Source organism: Primulina huaijiensis, chromosome 10, assembly GCF_012295235.1.
Source record: "Primulina huaijiensis isolate GDHJ02 chromosome 10, ASM1229523v2, whole genome shotgun sequence".
Taxonomy (NCBI): domain Eukaryota; kingdom Viridiplantae; phylum Streptophyta; class Magnoliopsida; order Lamiales; family Gesneriaceae; genus Primulina; species Primulina huaijiensis.
Window position 1 is genome coordinate 162,468 of NC_133315.1, and position 17,826 is coordinate 180,293.

The following is a 17,826-nucleotide window of genomic DNA, read 5'->3' on the forward strand; positions in this document are numbered from 1 at the left end:
CAATGTTTTTTTTTTTTTTTGGGGTTAATTTCGACTTGCAAAATTTAATCTATTGTCATATTTTTTTGTAATATTCTTTTCAATTCAATCCATGTGGTCATGCGATAAATACGCTTCTTATCGCTTCATGATTTCCAAGGATCCGACTCAAATTATGCCAATATTTGTGCCCATCAAAAGCCAATTGTGGGACCTTCTCGATCACCTTTCTCTTTCCTTTTATTACATGGGAAAGTAAGATGTTTGTTGTCGCCACGGTTTGAACTGCATGCGGTAAATGGTGTCAAAGTTAAAAGGTTTTAATTGAAGCTGCCACTTGTGGAAGATGTTGGCTCGGGTGCAGATACATGAGGCAGTTAACTGCATTATATATTGTATATATTGTAGCGGCAACGGTGGTTGATACAATCAAGGTTGTAAGTAATAATAATTGTATTAATTGCACGTTGATGTTCACATACACAACAATACTTATAAATAGTATGGATCCGACAGTAGAGAGAATTTGGGTGCACACGTAGCTACAATTAAGATTATTAGTAGCCCTTAATTTTTTATGTGCAATGAGTAAATTCTCAAGATAGCGAAGACAATAATTTGCAAACCACGTTAGTCAGTTAAATCGTACTGTGTGAAATGCTTGTCCGAAAATTTTTTGTTTCACCAATTAGAGATGACAATGAGTCGGATTCGGATATGATTTCATATATTCGATCCTCATTCCCATTTATTTATTATATTTATTATTATCCCCATTCACATATTCATCATCATCATATATATATCAATTTTCAACATCATCGACACATAAGATTAGATATTCATACTTTACACAAATATCATATAAACTACAATTGTATTTTTTCAAATTTGAATTATTTAATTTGATAAAGTTATGGATATTTATCAAATTCTTAAGAGACCATAAAACAAAATGTTGAAGTTAAAAATTAACAAACTAAACATCATATAAGAAATAACAAAATATTAGAAATATTTTATCCAAATTTTATTATCTTAAAAGAAATGAAATCAGGTCTATACTAATATTGTTTTTAGTTACATCCAACTATCATCATTCAACAAAAAGCTTGGTATTCAAAAATAATTATTCAACAAATAAGATTAAACATCTACAGAAACATTTTTCTATTATAAATAAATATGTACTCATAATAAATATATATACATTTATGTTGTAATTTAATCGGATATTCGAGGCTATGACCCATCTTCAACCCGAAGTTTTTATCCCTTATTATTTGACGTAGTCCAAAAAATCACTTCGTTCAGATCGATTATGCTATTCTCAAACGAAGTTCGGTGAAAATTCACAATGACTCACAACCTTTGATCTTGAGTAGAGATCACATTGTCCAATCCAATTCCTTATCCATCCTCGACAGAGACAGACAGACCGCACTATTCTTTCTTTCTTTCTACTGCCAACTCAAAGAAAATTAGAAGCATCACTCAGCAGCAGCGATGGCCCTTTCCATTGCATTTTCTGCGCCTACTACGCATGTTTGCTGCTCTCAGAACTCCACCATTTCCTCTCCAACCTTGCTGAAAAACTTCAAGTTCCCTCGGTTCTGGCCCTGGCAAAAGGTAACCCCCCCCCCCCCCCCCCCCCCCCCCCCCCCCCCCCCNCGTCTGTTGAGCGTTGATATGAAGTAATCCTTCATTATTTTGAATTGGGTTTCTGAAATTGTTAAATGGATCACTTGACACTTGATAGATAAGTAGATAAGCTGCACTAGAAATAATACCCATCTCATGTGTATATATACGGACTCTCAATGTAAAACAAAAATGATTTTTCCTTCAATGAGATAGTACCATTTTCTCCTTGAGCTTGATATTCTTCAATGGCTGCCTTGGATGCCAACTCTAACATGGTATCAGAGCATTGCTTCCGCATCTAACTAAATACAGATCTTTCAATTTCATGGCGAGTCATACCACTACGCTTGGATTCAATGATCCACTCTACCTGCATCCTTCGGATGCTCCGGGGATCTCTCTGGTTCAGGATCCGCTCATTGGCGCGGAAAACTACAATGTCTGGAGTAGAGCAATGTTGATTTCTCTGCGAGCAAAGAACAAATTAGGTTTCATCAATGGATCATGTGTTCGTCCAGCAATTGCGCACCCGACCTTACATCAATGGGAGCGGTGCAATGCAATTGTTCTTTCCTGGACCATGAATTCTGTTTCGAAGGAAATCTTCAGTGGTATCATCTACTGCACTGACGCTTCCAAAGTTTGGGGAGATCTGAAAGAACGGTTTGACAAGATCTGTGGATCTACCCGCCGAAGTGCCATCTTCGTCTACCCAAGCTAATAATCAAGCCACCAATAACAGACACATGTCTACTCCTACAGTTTCTTCCTTAAATGCTTGTAACATTTCTCATTGTAATGACATTGATATTGATATATGGCATAAAAGATTTGGTCACTTATCAGTGTCTCGTTTACAATTCTTACCCTTTATTAAGCAAAAATCTCTCACACATCATTGCACGGTTTGTCCTCTATCTAAGCAAACCAGACATGTATTCCCCACAAAAGCTAGCTCATTGTCTCCCCATGCTTTTTATCTTTTACACATTGATATATGGGGTCCCTATAAACATCAAACCTATAATGGATTCAAGTATTTTCTTACCGTGGTTGATGATTTTTCAAGAAGCACTTGGGTTTTTCTTATGCACTTCAAATCAGACACTCTACAAATCCTTAAACAATTTTTCGCCTTTGCCTCAAATCATTTTGATAAACCCATAAAATACATTCGGACCGACAATGCTTATGAATTTTTCAGCACTGAATGTCGAACATATTTGTCTTCAATGGGCATCATTCATCAAAGCTCCTGTCCTTACACTCCACAGCAAAATGGTTTAGTTGAGCGTAAGCATAGACACATACTCAATATTGCTCGAGCCATAAAATTCCAGAGTTCAATTCCTGATTCATATTGGGGTGAATGTGTTCTTCATGCAGCCTATTTAATTAATCGAACACCAACTCCTCTGCTTGCCAACAAAACACCCTTCGAGTGTCTATTCAATAAACCACCGAACTACTCGCATTTCAAGATTTTTGGTTGCCTATGCTATGCATCCAATCTCAAACCTAGTCACAAATTTGATGTTCGAGCTAAACCGTATGTGTTTATGGGTTATCCTGCAAATCAGAAAGGCTTTAAACTCCTTGATCTATCCACTCAAGAATTCATTGTCTCTCGAGATGTTGTTTTCCATGAGAACATTTTTCCATTTTCCTCACATCATCGTGATTGTGCCTCTTTCCATCACCTTTGCAGTTAGATGATGATGATGATTTTCCACAGAGTTCTATACCTGCACATACTCCCACGATGGATGTGCCTCCAACTGCTATCTCTACCTCTTCCACAAGACCTCCCAGATCACATCGTCCTCCCCAATGGACTAAAGACTATGTATGCTCTCACACTTGCTCTACCCCATACAACCTTCTTGATCATATATCTTACAACAATATATCATCTTCACACCGGTCCTTCTTGGCTTGTATTTCCCAAACCACCGCACCCACAAGCTACTCTGCTGCAGCCGCTGATCCAAAATGGCGTGCAGCCATGGAAGCTGAGATTTATGCTCTAGAAGCTAACCGCACTTGGGTAATTGTTCCTCTGCCCCCGGGAAAGAAAACTATCGGTTGCAAATGGATATACAAAATCAAACACAAAGCTGATGGCAGCATAGATAGATTCAAAGCCCGCCTTGTCGCCAAAGGTTACACCCAATAATATGGCATTGACTATATTGACACATTTTCACCGGTTGCCAAGATCGTTACGGTTCGTTGTGTTTTAGCTATGGCTGCAGCAAAGAACTGGCCATTACATCAAATGGATGTCACCAACGCCTTTCTTCAAGGTGATTTATATGAGGAGATCTACATGTCTATTCCTCAAGGGTTTGAAAGGCAACGTCCAAATCATGCTTGCAAACTCCTTAAATCCTTGTATGGCTTGAAGCAAGCATCTCGTCAATGGAATTTAAAATTTTGTGAAATCATGCAGCATGCTGGTTACTCACAGTCACTTCATGATCACTCTCTATTTTACAAGAGACAAGGTAGTTCGGTCACCTTACTTCTTCTTTATGTTGATGACATTGTCATCACGTGTAATAATTATATTGCAATTGATGCTCTAAAAGAATGTTTGCATAAGCATCTTGCCATTAAGGACCTTGGACACCTGAAATATTTCTTGGGGATTGAGGTCGCTGGATCAAAGGCCGGTGTTTGTTTGAACCAACGCAAATATGCGCTGGAGTTGCTCTCGGATACAGGAATGACTGGTTGCAAGCCATATGATACTCCAATGGAACAACACTTAAAACTCACTACACTTGAACATGATCAGCTCACCAAGACTACTGATTCTGATCCTCCATTGGCTGATCCAGCTTCTTATCAACGTTTAGTTGGACGCCTGATTTATCTCACGATCACTCGCCCAGACATATGTTTTGCGGTTCAATCTCTTAGTCAGTTCATGCAACATCCAAAGCAATCACATATGAATGCAGCGCTTCGAGTTCTTGGATATATCAAGGGTAACCCATCTTTCGGCATTTTCTTGTCTGTTGCTAGTGACTTACAACTTTCTGCATATTGTGATTCTGATTGGGGTTCTTGTCCAATGAGTCGGAAATCTTTGACTGGATATGTGATCAAACTTGGGGCTTCGGTGATTTCTTGGAAAACAAAAAAGCAAAAACACGGTTTCTCGTTCATCCGCCGAAGCTGAATATCGATCCATGGCTACAACTGCTTGTGAAATCACTTGGCTTCGAAGTCTTCTAGCAGACATGGGCCTCATTATCACTCTGCCTACTCCTCTTTTCTGCGATAATCAGGCAGCAATCCACATTGCCGCAAATCCACTATATCATGAACGCACGAAGCACATTGAAACAGATTGTCACTTTATCCGTGAAAAGATCCGTTCTCATATAATTACCACATCTCATATCCACACTCGACAGCAGCCGGCAGACATATTCACCAAGGCCTTGAGTTCAGAACAACATCACCATTTCTTATCCAAGCTTGACATGTTAAACATATTACAAGCTTGAGGGGGTGTGTTAAATGGATCACTTGACACTTGATAGATAAGTAGAAAAGCTGCACTAGAAATAATACCCATCTCATGTGTATATATACAGACTCTCAATGTAAAACAAAAATGATTTTTCCTTCAATGAGATAGTACCATTTTCTCCTTGAGCTTGATATTCTTCAATGGCTGCCTTGGATGCCAACTCTAACAGAAATAAATATTAAGGACCCAAAACACAATGTCCTACAGTTCTTCAATTCGTGGTGATTGGTGAATTGGAATTTGAAAGTGAAATTTATTATTTTAGAGACTGTGTGTGGCTTAAAAGGTTATGTTTTGTCCCCTTGATGTGTTGTATATTGTGATTTTCAGGTAAAGGTTGGCCCTTTAAGTGTATCTCCAATGGGATTTGGGACATGGGCATGGGGTAATCAGATTTTATGGGGTTATCAAGAATCCATGGACAGTGAGCTTCAGCAGACTTTTAATCTTGCTGTTGAGAATGGGATTAATCTATTTGATACAGCTGATTCTTATGGCACTGGAAAGTTGAACGGACAGAGTGAAAAGCTTCTTGGAAAGTTCATCCGTGAGCTGAAAGGTTGATCATGTTTCTGTTCTGCGAAATGTAGTTTAATGAATTAAAATGGGGGTGAAAGGTTTGTAGCAAATTTCAGCTGATCCACGACTAAGTCTTATCTTACAATGATGAGGATATTGTTGCATTAGTTTTAGAATACCATGATGTCCGCCTCCTAAGAAGTCAAACTTCAGGTAGATTATATGTTTTGGCTCATCATCAGTTTAGACTCTTTCTGGGCTGCAACTTTCACTGTAATGTCTTTCTTGGTTTGATTTACCCTCATTATCCAGAGATTAGGCTCGATTCCTCTCTTCGTACATGTGGTTCAGGTACTTATAGATAGGTTGGGGTCTGTCTAACACTCCATCACACGGTGGTTTCCTTTTAATTTTAAAACATCTCCAGAAAACAATACTGTAGCGAGGTTCAAAGTTTGTGAATGAAGCAATTACTTTCTGAAGGCATCGATCTTATTTGTTTTGTTTTTTCTCTCTTTATTGAAGGGAAGAAGCAGGTGCAGGATAATATCGTTATTGCGACAAAATTTGCTGCATACCCCTGGCGCTTGAGACCTAACCAATTTGTCGATGCCTGCAAGTATGATTCATTGTCATTTTTCGTCACCTGTATTTTTCTATTAAACTGTTCTTCGGAGAAAACTGTGGATACACACATTTTGGACATTTTTCTTGACCTGTTTGTTTAAATTTCATCCTAGCATGTACAAAAGCCTTTGTTTTGTTATCTCTTGCAATTCATAAATGCATATACACACAAACTCTTCCTTGACATGAATAACTGATACTTTAATTTCATTCTCTCAAGTATATAAATCAACGAGGAATGTTTCCAGGTCGTCATTGAATAGGATGCAACTTGATCATATTGGAATAGGGCAGTTACACTGGTCGACTGCGAACTATGCCCCTCTGCAGGAGAGAGCTCTTTGGGATGGTTTAGTGGCAATGTACGAGAAGGTTACCATGAACTTGTAAATTACTTGCAATAAGGGATCATATTGATTGCAACCATGAAAATGCCTCATTCAATAAGGGGTGGGCTGAATCGAGTATATTTTTTAGATCTCCCTCGCTATCCTGGATCTGCCCCTGCACTTTGATACCAATCCCTGTTGTTGGTCATCCCTTCTACTAATTTTCTTAGCCCGTTTGTGAATACACTTGTTTTTTGTCATCTTGGTTCAATTATAAACTCCACGGCCCTAAAACTTTTCCTTATATTTTCAATTAAGAAGGATACCCCATTTCATTTTCTTGTTTTTATCATATTCATAGTCTTGTTTTGTTGTGCATCTAGATAATCACAATGATGTTTTTGGAATGATAATTTTGTGTTGCAGGGATTGGTACGAGCAGTTGGTGTTAGCAATTATGGACCAAAGCAGCTATTAAAGATATATGATTACCTTAAAGAACGAGGAGTGCCACTATGCTCAGCTCAGGTCCTATATTGTCTTCACACTTCCCTATAACTTATATTTGAATTTAAGGGAAAATATATGTGCACATTATGATCAAGAGCAGTGACCTTTTGCTCTTCAGATTTCATTAAATCACCCCTCCCAATCTGACGCCTAAACGGTAGAATTTAATTTTGCTAATCTATGAGTAGGTCCAGTTTTCACTTCTGAGCATGGGAAAAGACCAAGTGGAAATCAAGGAGATATGCAACTCTCTGGATATTCGTTTGATTTCTTACAGTCCTCTAGGACTTGGAATGCTTACCGGAAAATACACTTCTTCCAATCTTCCAAGGGGACCTCGGTACATCAGAATTTTTACTTAGTCTATTTCAACTAGTAAACTTAGATTATGTGGCGGATCCAAGAATTCAGGTAAAAGAGTGGGGGCAAGATGGGGAGGAGGGATGAGATGGTTGGCTCAGTGGATTTTTGGGGAATGAAAATTTACGGTCTTACAAAAATAATGAATAAATTCAGAAAACTTGTGTGAGAAGCTGGATCCGCACTTCAGTAAAGTACATTATTGACCTTGTTGAATATCAATATTCAATCTTGTAGGGGTTTTCTATTTCGACAAATTTTACCTGGACTCGAGCCTCTGCTGAATTCACTCAAAGAAATTGCACAAAAAAGGAGGAAAAGCATACCTCAGGTACGACTTTGTTAGCTTGATCCTTATCACTATGCATTAGCCTTTGTTCCAGCTGATTTGTTAGCTAACATAAGATTATGCAATTAGGTTGCTATAAACTGGTGCATCTGCAAAGGAACAATTCCAATTCCTGGTGTAAAATCAGTTAAACAGGCTGAAGAAAACCTAGGTGCTCTTGGTTGGCAACTCACGTCAGATGAGTTGCTTCAGTTAGAATATGCAGCTCTTGAATCTCCTCGGAAGATGATTCAAAACATCTTTCAGACAAGGCAAGTTACGTTACTGTTTGGTTGGATAGAAATTAGCTGAAACCTACAACTTATTGTATTTCGGAAGCTCTAAATTTGTGTTTTTAGATAAATTATTTTTACTTTAAGATCCGTTTATCATGGTCTCAGCAGCTATGAAAAGTTTTCTTGATTTCGATTTTCCTCTCTGCAGAGAAAGTAACAGTCATTTGATTCTTTGTTTGCACGTACTACAGATGAGTCACTCACTCCTAGCATAGCGCAGTAAAATGGAGTTGTACGGGGCAATAAAATTTGGCAGGAAAGGAGGGTCATAATTAGAAGGAAAGTTCAAACGTTGATCGATATGTGGATGATTGTGGTTGCTGATTCTTCTTTGACATTGCTGTTTTTAGGTATATTTTGGCATCTTTCAATGCCAAACGTTTACCATGTAGTTACTAAAGCAGTGTAAATTCAGAGAAAGAAAGACTCTTTTTGGCGCAGCTTTTTCTTGTTTTTGGTTTTTTAGTAAGCCATGCAAAATTTACGTCAAAAAACATGTTGGCAGGCTGTATTTTGATGTTTTTACGTGTTTTAAGGCACAGCATGAAGAGAACTGCCTGTTTTATTTAAACCAATATTTGATTTAAACTTTTAGTATCTAGTTTTTTTTTCTAATTCTTAACTAATTTATTTAAACCAATATTTTATAATTTCTTAACTTTACATTATACTAAATCAAGTAGACTATTTTTAAAATAAATTTATCTTATAAATATATGTGAATTAGGATAAAAATTATCATTCGTGTTTATTGTGAGTAAATATAAAAACGAAAAAAAATTAAAGTTCATTTTTAAAACTTTTTCGAAGATAGATTATTTTGTAAAAAATATATATATTTCCTAATCTAAAGTTTGGTCCAAAGTTTTTAATCTATCCATTTCATCTGTTTCGAAATATAAGACCATCCATACATACATATATATATATATTATATACATACATATATATATATATATTTCAACTAATGTATGTTCAACTTTGTGTCAAATGAATGGCACACCATCATACAAAATAAAGTTATCATCAAATTTATTTTCTACTAACTTGTTAAATTTGCAAGAAGTATATTATTTTGAGAATATATCGGACTGAAATCATCTTTGACAGACCAAAAAATCTTACCTTTATCAGCCTTGGGATTCACAAAATTCGACCTCATCCTACTCGGAGTCTGTGTCGCTTCCCTATTCTCGAACCGAACACAGAGGATAAGCGGTGGGTCACACGCCGGGTTTTATTTTCTTCAGATTAAGTTGTACGTACATTCTCTTGAAAGAAAATAATGTGTGTTTCAGTGTGGTAACTTTACTCAAAATGAGATTAATGTATATGTTTTTTGCACATGGTTGCATATGTAATATTGTATAGAAAAACATATGGATGCTTTCATTTCAAGCATGTTTTAAACAGAACTAACTACCAAGCATGATTTTGTCTCGCCTGACCATTGGAATATGGGACTTTTGGCTGAACGCTCACCAAATCCTTGATTTTCGTATTTGTTTGGTACATATCCTATGCTCAAATCTCACATTTTCTGGTTCTCAAATTTTTATATAAAATATACAAATTAATCAAAACTTGGCCAACATTTAATTTTTAATAAATGAATGTAACTAGGTAAAAACTTAAATTACTACATGTGACTTTATATGTGAATTTCATTTTATCTCCTTATTAATTGTTTGTTTTACATTAATTGTTTACTTTAAATATGTCTTTTCTTTCTCCTTATTCATATTTTAAATATGTGTGATTATTAGTATTTATTTTTTTTCGTCTATCCGCATTATAATATGTTATTTTTATCCAATGATATCTTTTCATTATGTAAATTAGTATTTGGTTTTTTTATGCCTACCTACGTTATAATATATTATTTTTAATCCAATTATTTAGATTTTTTATTTATCTTTTCATTATTTAAATTAAATTAATTAAAGTTTAGAAATAACTCATTATGGAATTGTGATTTTTCTTTTTTGTCCAAAAATTGTGGGTTGTTGAGATATTTTGGAAGTCACTCAAAATTAAGTGTCAAAGTTGAAATCTGAGTTGTATTTCTGGATTCCTGACAATATGTTCGTCAACATATTATTTTTAAGTTAGTTTTATCAGTATCGTGACGGCTAAATATGTTTATTACATTATATAAATATTATCATCTCTTTAAATTAATATTCACTTTTATGTTTGACATATTATAGGTCTTGGTAAAATGAGAAATAATAAACTCAAACAAACGAATACACAAAAGTCTGGGGCGAAACCAGAATTATATGGTAGCAGAAATAAATATATAATTTTTTAGTGAATTTATTGATGTTAAGATGTATAACAAATTTTATATCATAATATATAAAATTTCAACCTTATAAATGAAATAAATCAAACATATATGAAATATACAAAATTTTCTTACATATACAATCAAGTAATTTATTATAATTGTATTTTATTCTACAAGAATTCTTGTCAAACTCAGTGATTGTGGATTTAACATCTATTAAATCTGCAAACTAAATAGCATGTCAATTAAACTAATTGAGTAATCACATATTTTTGAATTTTTTAATTAATTTTTTATCTTGATAATTTGTTTCATTTAATATTTTAAATTATAAAACACCATTACTATAACTAAAGACACACTTTTTTAAATATTTATAAGGACTCAATCACTAACTCATATGAAAAAACATTTATCGACATATTATATTGAAAACATTCTAATTAATTCAGCGCATTTGCTGAAAATTTTCTAATTAATTAAGAAAATTCATTTACAATAATCATATTTAATCTTTTTGGGCTAACACCATTTATTTTATAAGATATTCATCGCAATTCTTTATTTGTATGTTAATCTTTAAATTTGAATTATGATGCATATTGTTTTTCTAAAAGTTCTTAGATAATGATTTAATACATTTATTCGACACTTCAATATTAACATTTTAAAATATATTAATTTTAAATTGTATGCGTGCAACACTTCTAATCATGATTATAAAAATTCAATGAAAATTCTAAAAACGAATTAGGTAGAACATAAAAAAATTACATAATTAATCAAAAGAGTGAAAATAAAAACTAAATAATTGTCTATTACCTATAAACTACGTACTAATACCGACTTCTAAAGAGTGAAATCAGTGAGAGTGGAGGTCACCATGTACTAAAAAAATAAAAAGTTAATACTTGAATGAGTCACACTGCAAAGTTAGTGAAGTAATAACGAAAAACAAAGTGGGTTAATAAAAATATTATAATGGGTTAAGTTAATTGAATGAGACTCGTATATATAAATATTTCACTTGGTCTCACCTTATGTTTTGTCAATGTACAAAGCGAAAGTTTATGCACTGTATTGTTATACATTTTCTTAATTTTTTCTCTTGATTTCAAATTTAATTTCATCATCTTTTGATCTTTAAAGATATATTAGAATTTTTTCTAGACATCTAATCTTAAATGTGATTAGTTAACCAAATAATTATTATACTTTGTATACAATAATAAATAGATTAATATATTTGAAGATAGAAAAAGTAATGTATTGAGAAGAATAAAAAAAATGTTAGAATTAATACTATAATTATCTAATGTCAATATTAAATTTAACATCCTACATTTGAAAATGTGTTTATTGATGTAAAGACTATGATGATAAACTAAAAATAATAATTTATTTATCATTGTAACGTAATAATAATGTGATCGTTATTCGGAATCAGAAAATGATGTATTTTTACTTTTTTATTAAATTGTATTGATACTCACGGGAAATTTAGGGTTCGATTTCGGCGAGTGTCACTAGTCCAGACGCATGTTCGAAATTACCCTGAGCCTGAAATCACGAATAAGATCGTTAGGAGGGGATCGGGAAGGTGTCCCGGCGTAGGCCCCTCCGACGCTCAAGTCAGAGACTGAGGATATATGGGAGAGCAACTAAGGGTGCTGCTGAAAAATAGTATATTGAATCCCCTGAATGAGACACCCAAACCTGGTATTTATAGGAGAATACATGGGCCCTGATGGGCTTTTCATCTTGGTTGGAGATGGGCTAGGGGGCCCCACATGTGGTCCGGGCCTAATGGGCCCATGGAATATCACCAGTCTCCCCTTCTCGAGTCGAACTGAATCCTAGGTTCGAAGTTTGATTAATTGCATTGTCCTTGGTTCGCAATATGTGAGTTGTGCAGTTTTCCCCTGCTGCTCACAGTAGTCTCAATAAGTTTGAAAACAAATCAAATCACAATCCTGCTCTGAAGGAAAAGATCTGGTCCGGACTTTCCATCTAGCATATCCCTTCTCACCTACGCCCAGTCTCTCCTCACCTGCTGCGCGCCCCTTGCGCAATCCCCGCCGCCTTGCACGCCTCGCCATCTCGCTTGTAGCCACACGCCCTCGCCCGACATCATCTCGCACCTACCTCGCCCCACGGCTAGTAGCGCCTCACCCCACGAGCTATCGCCCTTCCTCACCGAGCCCCGCTTCGACACGCTAGTAGCGCTCACCCAACGCTCGCCCAGCACCCCTGCCACGCTCACCCGAGACTCGCCCAGCGCCCACCTCGCCTAGCCTCGCCCCAGCGCTGCTCCACGCTCGCCCAACGCCAGCTCGCCCCACGTCGCTCCACGCTCGCCCAGCGCCCACCTCGCCTAGCCTCGCCCCAGCGCTGCTCTAAGCTCGCCCCACGCCGCTCCACGCTGGACCATCGACACAAGCTCGTACAGCCGCTCGCCCATCGACACAAGTTCGCACAGTCGCTCTCCCATCGACACAAGCTCGCCCGACTCCTGCCTGCACGCTCGCCTAACCTCGCCGCATCGCACTGTCCCTTTGCCCGCATCCCTTGGTTCCTGAAGAGCTTTTGGACCCTCACGACCTGACCGGGCAGGTCAATCCCCGGAAATTTCGCAGCGGCAAACATCGTTCGCTCTCGACAAATCAAACAAATTTTTCTAACACAGTATGCCCTTATCGCCCCCATCTTCAAGGTATTCTACTAAACGCTTGAGGAAAAATAATTTACACTTCCCTGCGTCCTTGACTCCTCTGCTAAAATAGTCCTTACCGGGAAAAATAAAACTTCAACCTCCTCACCCTCTAAATCCTCTGCTAGGCGATGCCTTAGCAGGAAAATAAAACTTCCATCTCCTCACCTTGTGACTCCTCTGCTAGGTGATGTCTTAGCAGGAAAAAATTTAATTTCCAGCTCCTCACCCTTTGACTCCTCTACTGGACGATACCTTAGCAGGAAAATAAAAATTCCACACCTCCACCCTCTAACTCCTCTGCTACGTGATACATTAGCAGGAAAATAAAAATTCCTCACCTCCACCCTCTAACTCCTCTGCTAGGTGATAACTTAGCAGAAAAATAAAAATTCAACACCTCCACCCTCTAACTCCTCTGCTACGTGATACATTAGCAGGAAAATAAAAATTCCTCACCTGCACCCTCTAACTCTCTGCTAGGTGATACCTTAGCAGGAAAATAAAAATTTAACACCTCCACCCTCTAACTCTTCTGCTAAGTCGGGCCTTAGCAGGAAAATTTAATTTTTCTCCACTCCAGCTCTGCACCTCCGCTAGGCAATGCCTTAGCAGGAAAATAATAATTCACCACCTCCACCCTCTAACTCCTCGGCTAGGTGATACCTTAGCATGAAAATAAAAATTCCACCCCTCCACCCTATCTCCCCTCTACCAAGCCGGGTCTTAGCAGGAAAATAAAAATTTAACACCTCCACCATCTAACTCCTCTGTTATGTGATATCTTAGCAGGACCTCTAACTCCTCTGCAAGGTGATACCTTAGCAGAAAAATAAAAATTCAACACCTCCACCCTCTAAATCCTCTGCTAGGCGATGCCTTAGCAGGAAAATTTATTTCTCCTTATCCACTCTTCTCCTCTGCTAGGCGATCCCTTAACAGGAAAATTTAATTCTCCTCCTCCACTCTCTAACTCCTCTGCTATGCGATGCCTTAGCAGGAAAATAAAATTCTTCTCCTCTACTCTGTTCCTCTGCTAGGCGATGCCTTAACAGGAAAATTTAATTCTCCTCATCCACTCTCTAATTCCTCTGCTAGGCGATGCCTTAGCAGGAAAATAAAATTCTTCTTCTCTACTCTGCTCCTCTGCTAGGCGATGTCTTAGCGGGAAAAAAAAATTTTTCTCCAACCCTCACCCTCTAACTCCTCTGCTAGGCGACGCCTTAGCAGGATAATGAAAATTCTTCTCCACCCTCACCCTCTAACTTCTCTGCTAGGCAATGCCTTAGCAGAATAATGAAAATTCTTCTCCTCCCCAACTCTGCTCCTCTACTAGGCGCAGCCTAAGCAGGAAAATTTAATTCTCCTCCTCTCTAACTCTACTCCTATGCTAGGCGATACCTTAGCAGGAAAATAAAAATTCTCCATCATCACCCTCTAACTCCTCTGCTAGGCGATGCCTTAGTAAGAAAATAAAATTTTTCTCCAACCATCACCCTCTAATTCCTCTGCTAGGCGATGCCTTAGCAGGATAATGAAAATTCTTCTCATCCCCAACTCTGCTCCTCTACTAGGCACATCCTAAGCAGGAAAATTTAATTCTCCTCCTCTTTAACTCTGCTTCTCTGCTAGGCGACGTCTTAGCAGGAAAATTAAAATTCTCCACCCTCACCCTCTAACTCCTCTGCTAGGCGATGCCTTAGCAGGAAAATAAAATTCTTCTTCTCTACTCTGCTCCTCTGCTAGGCGATGTCTTAGCGGGAAAAAAAAATTTTTCTCCAACCCTCACCCTCTAACTCCTCTGCTAGGCGATGCCTTAGCAGGATAATGAAAATTTTTCTCCTCCCCAACTCTCTAACTCCTCTGCTAGGCGACGCCTTAGTAGGAAAATAAAATTCTCCACCCTCACCCTCTAACTCATCTGCTAGGCGATGCCTTAGCAGGATATTGAAAATTCTCCACCATCACCCTCTAACTCCTCTTGTCATGAATCCTATCCACGGGAACATGAGATGAGAATTGTCCTCTGTCCCTAGCTTTATCCTCTTCTCTTTCACCCGCACTTCTCTTCCTACCTCCTCTATCCGTCCCCTCAACTCTACTTCCTCCTGGTCGCTGCTCCATCCTCTTGTGTTGCTGGGCATCTTCTAGATTCACATACTTTTCTGCCCGAGCTAAAAGATCATCATAGCTCAATTGAGGATTCTTGACGAGCGATTTGAAGAATTCGCCTCCTCTCAATCCCTAGGTAAATGCACTTATCATGATGTCCGGGGTCGCCGCTGGTATCTCTGGCGTTGCACTGTTGGAACGCCAGATAAATTCTCGCAAAGTTTCTGCTTCTTGTTGCTTCATCCCGAACAGGCTCAAATAATTTTTTTGGTGCCTCTTGCTGCTAGCGAATCTGTGCAAGAAAGCAGCGGAAAAATACTCGAAAGATCGTATGGAGTTGGGCTGCAAGGTGTTAAACCATTGTTGGGCTGACCTCACAAACGTGCCCAGAAACACCCTACACTTGACTCCATCTGAATACTGATGCAATAGAGCTGCGTTCTCAAACCTTCCCAAATGCTCTTCTGGGTCAGTACGCCCATCATACTCTCCCACGCTTGACTGTCGAATACTTTGGGGAAGCCCTTCCACCAAAATGGCGAGAGAAAAAGGACTATCCTTCTTGGGCGTCGGACCTCTGTCTCCCAATTGCTGCCTCAACATTCTTATCTCCCTCCACATCTCCTCCATCTCCGGATTCTACCCACTTGGGAGGGGCCGCGTTTCGTCAACCATGCTCTGACAGACTTCAACATTTTCCTCACGCTCCTGACGGGCGGCCTGTTCCTCCACAAACATAGACTCTTGGTTCCTCTTCATGGCCTCATCCACTGTCCGGGTGATAAATTGGCACAGCTGTTCCAGAGTCAAGTTCCCCACATTCTCATTGGGACGGGTTTGCTTGACCCTTGTCTCTTGACGAGGTTGTTCCTGTCTCGTCTCCAAATGCGGTTGTTCCTGCCTTGCCTCAACATGAGATGGTTCGGGTCCCCTCTGAGGACGCGATGATGCTGAGGTAGCTCTTCTACTTCCTTTCTTGCCTATCATCTCTACGTCTCCACTCAAGATTCCAACATACGGCCCCAAGTGATACTCACGGGAAATTTAGGGTCCGATTTTAGCGAGTGTCACTAGTCCAGACGCAGGTTCGAAATTACCTTGAGCCTGAAATCACGAATAAGATCGTTAGAAGGGGGTCGGGAGGGTGTCCCGGCGTAGCCCCTCCGACACTCAAGTCAGAGACTGAGGATATATGGGGGGAGCAGCTAAGGGTACTGCTGAAAAATAGTATATTGAATCCCCAGAATGAGACACCTAAACCTGGTATTTATAGGAGAATATCTGGGCCCTGATTGGCTTTTCATCTTGGTTGGAGATGGGCTAGGGGGCCCCACATGTGGTCTGGGCCTAGTGGGCCCATGGGGTATCATGTATAAACAATTCTTTCAAATGTCTTATAAATTCATATGATATAGTAAAAGGTTATTTGCATAAACTTATTTGTTAGGTACAATAATTGATCGTGTTGGGTAGAATAATTGAAATGTTGTGCTCGAGCTGTTGTACTATTTAAAATATTTGATTTTCACTGTTACCATAATCTATAGGTTTTGATAAAACAGTAAACGTTTGAGCCTACAATGGGTATCAGAGCCAAGGTCGTGACTTTGATTTTCATTGATTGCAATTTGTGCAATTATTAGGAGATAGATTGTTTGGTACAATAATTGTCTACGATGGGTAGGCGCTTGAGCTGTTATATAATTTAAAATTTTGACTTGCATAGTTACCATCAGTTATAGCTTTTGGTAAAGCGACAAATGATCGATCCTATATTATTCGATTGTAAAGCTAGAAGAAACAGGTTGCCTCAACTTTTAATTTTAAATTGATTCCTTGCATGTTACTCGATTTTTAAATTTAGAAGCATTCTACAGTTTTCATATATTATTATATATTGAATTATAATTTATCTCTTTCAAATTGGATAAATATACAATAAAACTCATGTAAATATCATTAACAAAAACATTTAAATGAAATATTGGATTTGTCTATAATCAAAATAAAAAACAAACAAATTTTGATCCTTTAGTGAGAAATAAGATATTTAAATAAAGTTATAATTGCCACAATGAAATAGTACACCTACATGCATTTATAACTGTATTTTGTAACTAAAATGTCAAAGAAAGTTTCCACATATTATTTTTATATCATATTTAAAATAATTATGAATCCTAATTTTTATTATTTTGAGTTGGCCTTTGTTATGAAAAATCATTGTGAATAAATTGAATTTGAAAATTCTTATATCTATGTATGTCACATATTAATATATCAATCTAAGTTCAGGTAATAAAAAACTACAAAATGAACTTATTCATCTTCAATGTACACAAATTATATAGTAAAGATATATGTCAGTTAAGACAATGAAGTAGAATATATGTTCAAATATAACAAAATATATAGACAAGAAAAACAATAAATAAAAATATTTTCCTAGATATAAATATTTTTTATAACTTTTTACAGTGAGTTGGAGAAGATAAAAGAAAAAAAATATTAACTCTTTTGGGTTACACAAAAAAATAGAAATGAAAAAAATGTTAGTCATACAATAAATTTAATT

The 17,826-nt window shown here is 37.5% G+C and overlaps 1 protein-coding gene across 1 annotated transcript; it reads left to right on the forward strand.

The window, feature by feature from the left end:
- Nucleotides 1–1,285: 1,285 nt before the first annotated feature.
- Nucleotides 1,286–8,497, forward strand: LOC140986741 (pyridoxal reductase, chloroplastic). Its single transcript, XM_073455075.1, has 9 exons — nt 1,286–1,608; nt 5,498–5,726; nt 6,212–6,305; nt 6,562–6,685; nt 7,069–7,170; nt 7,341–7,492; nt 7,750–7,843; nt 7,931–8,112; nt 8,328–8,497. The coding sequence occupies exons 1-9, from the start codon at nt 1,486–1,488 to the stop codon at nt 8,329–8,331; spliced, it is 1,104 nt and encodes a 367-aa protein (XP_073311176.1). The 5' UTR covers nt 1,286–1,485; the 3' UTR covers nt 8,332–8,497.
- Nucleotides 8,498–17,826: the final 9,329 nt, after the last annotated feature.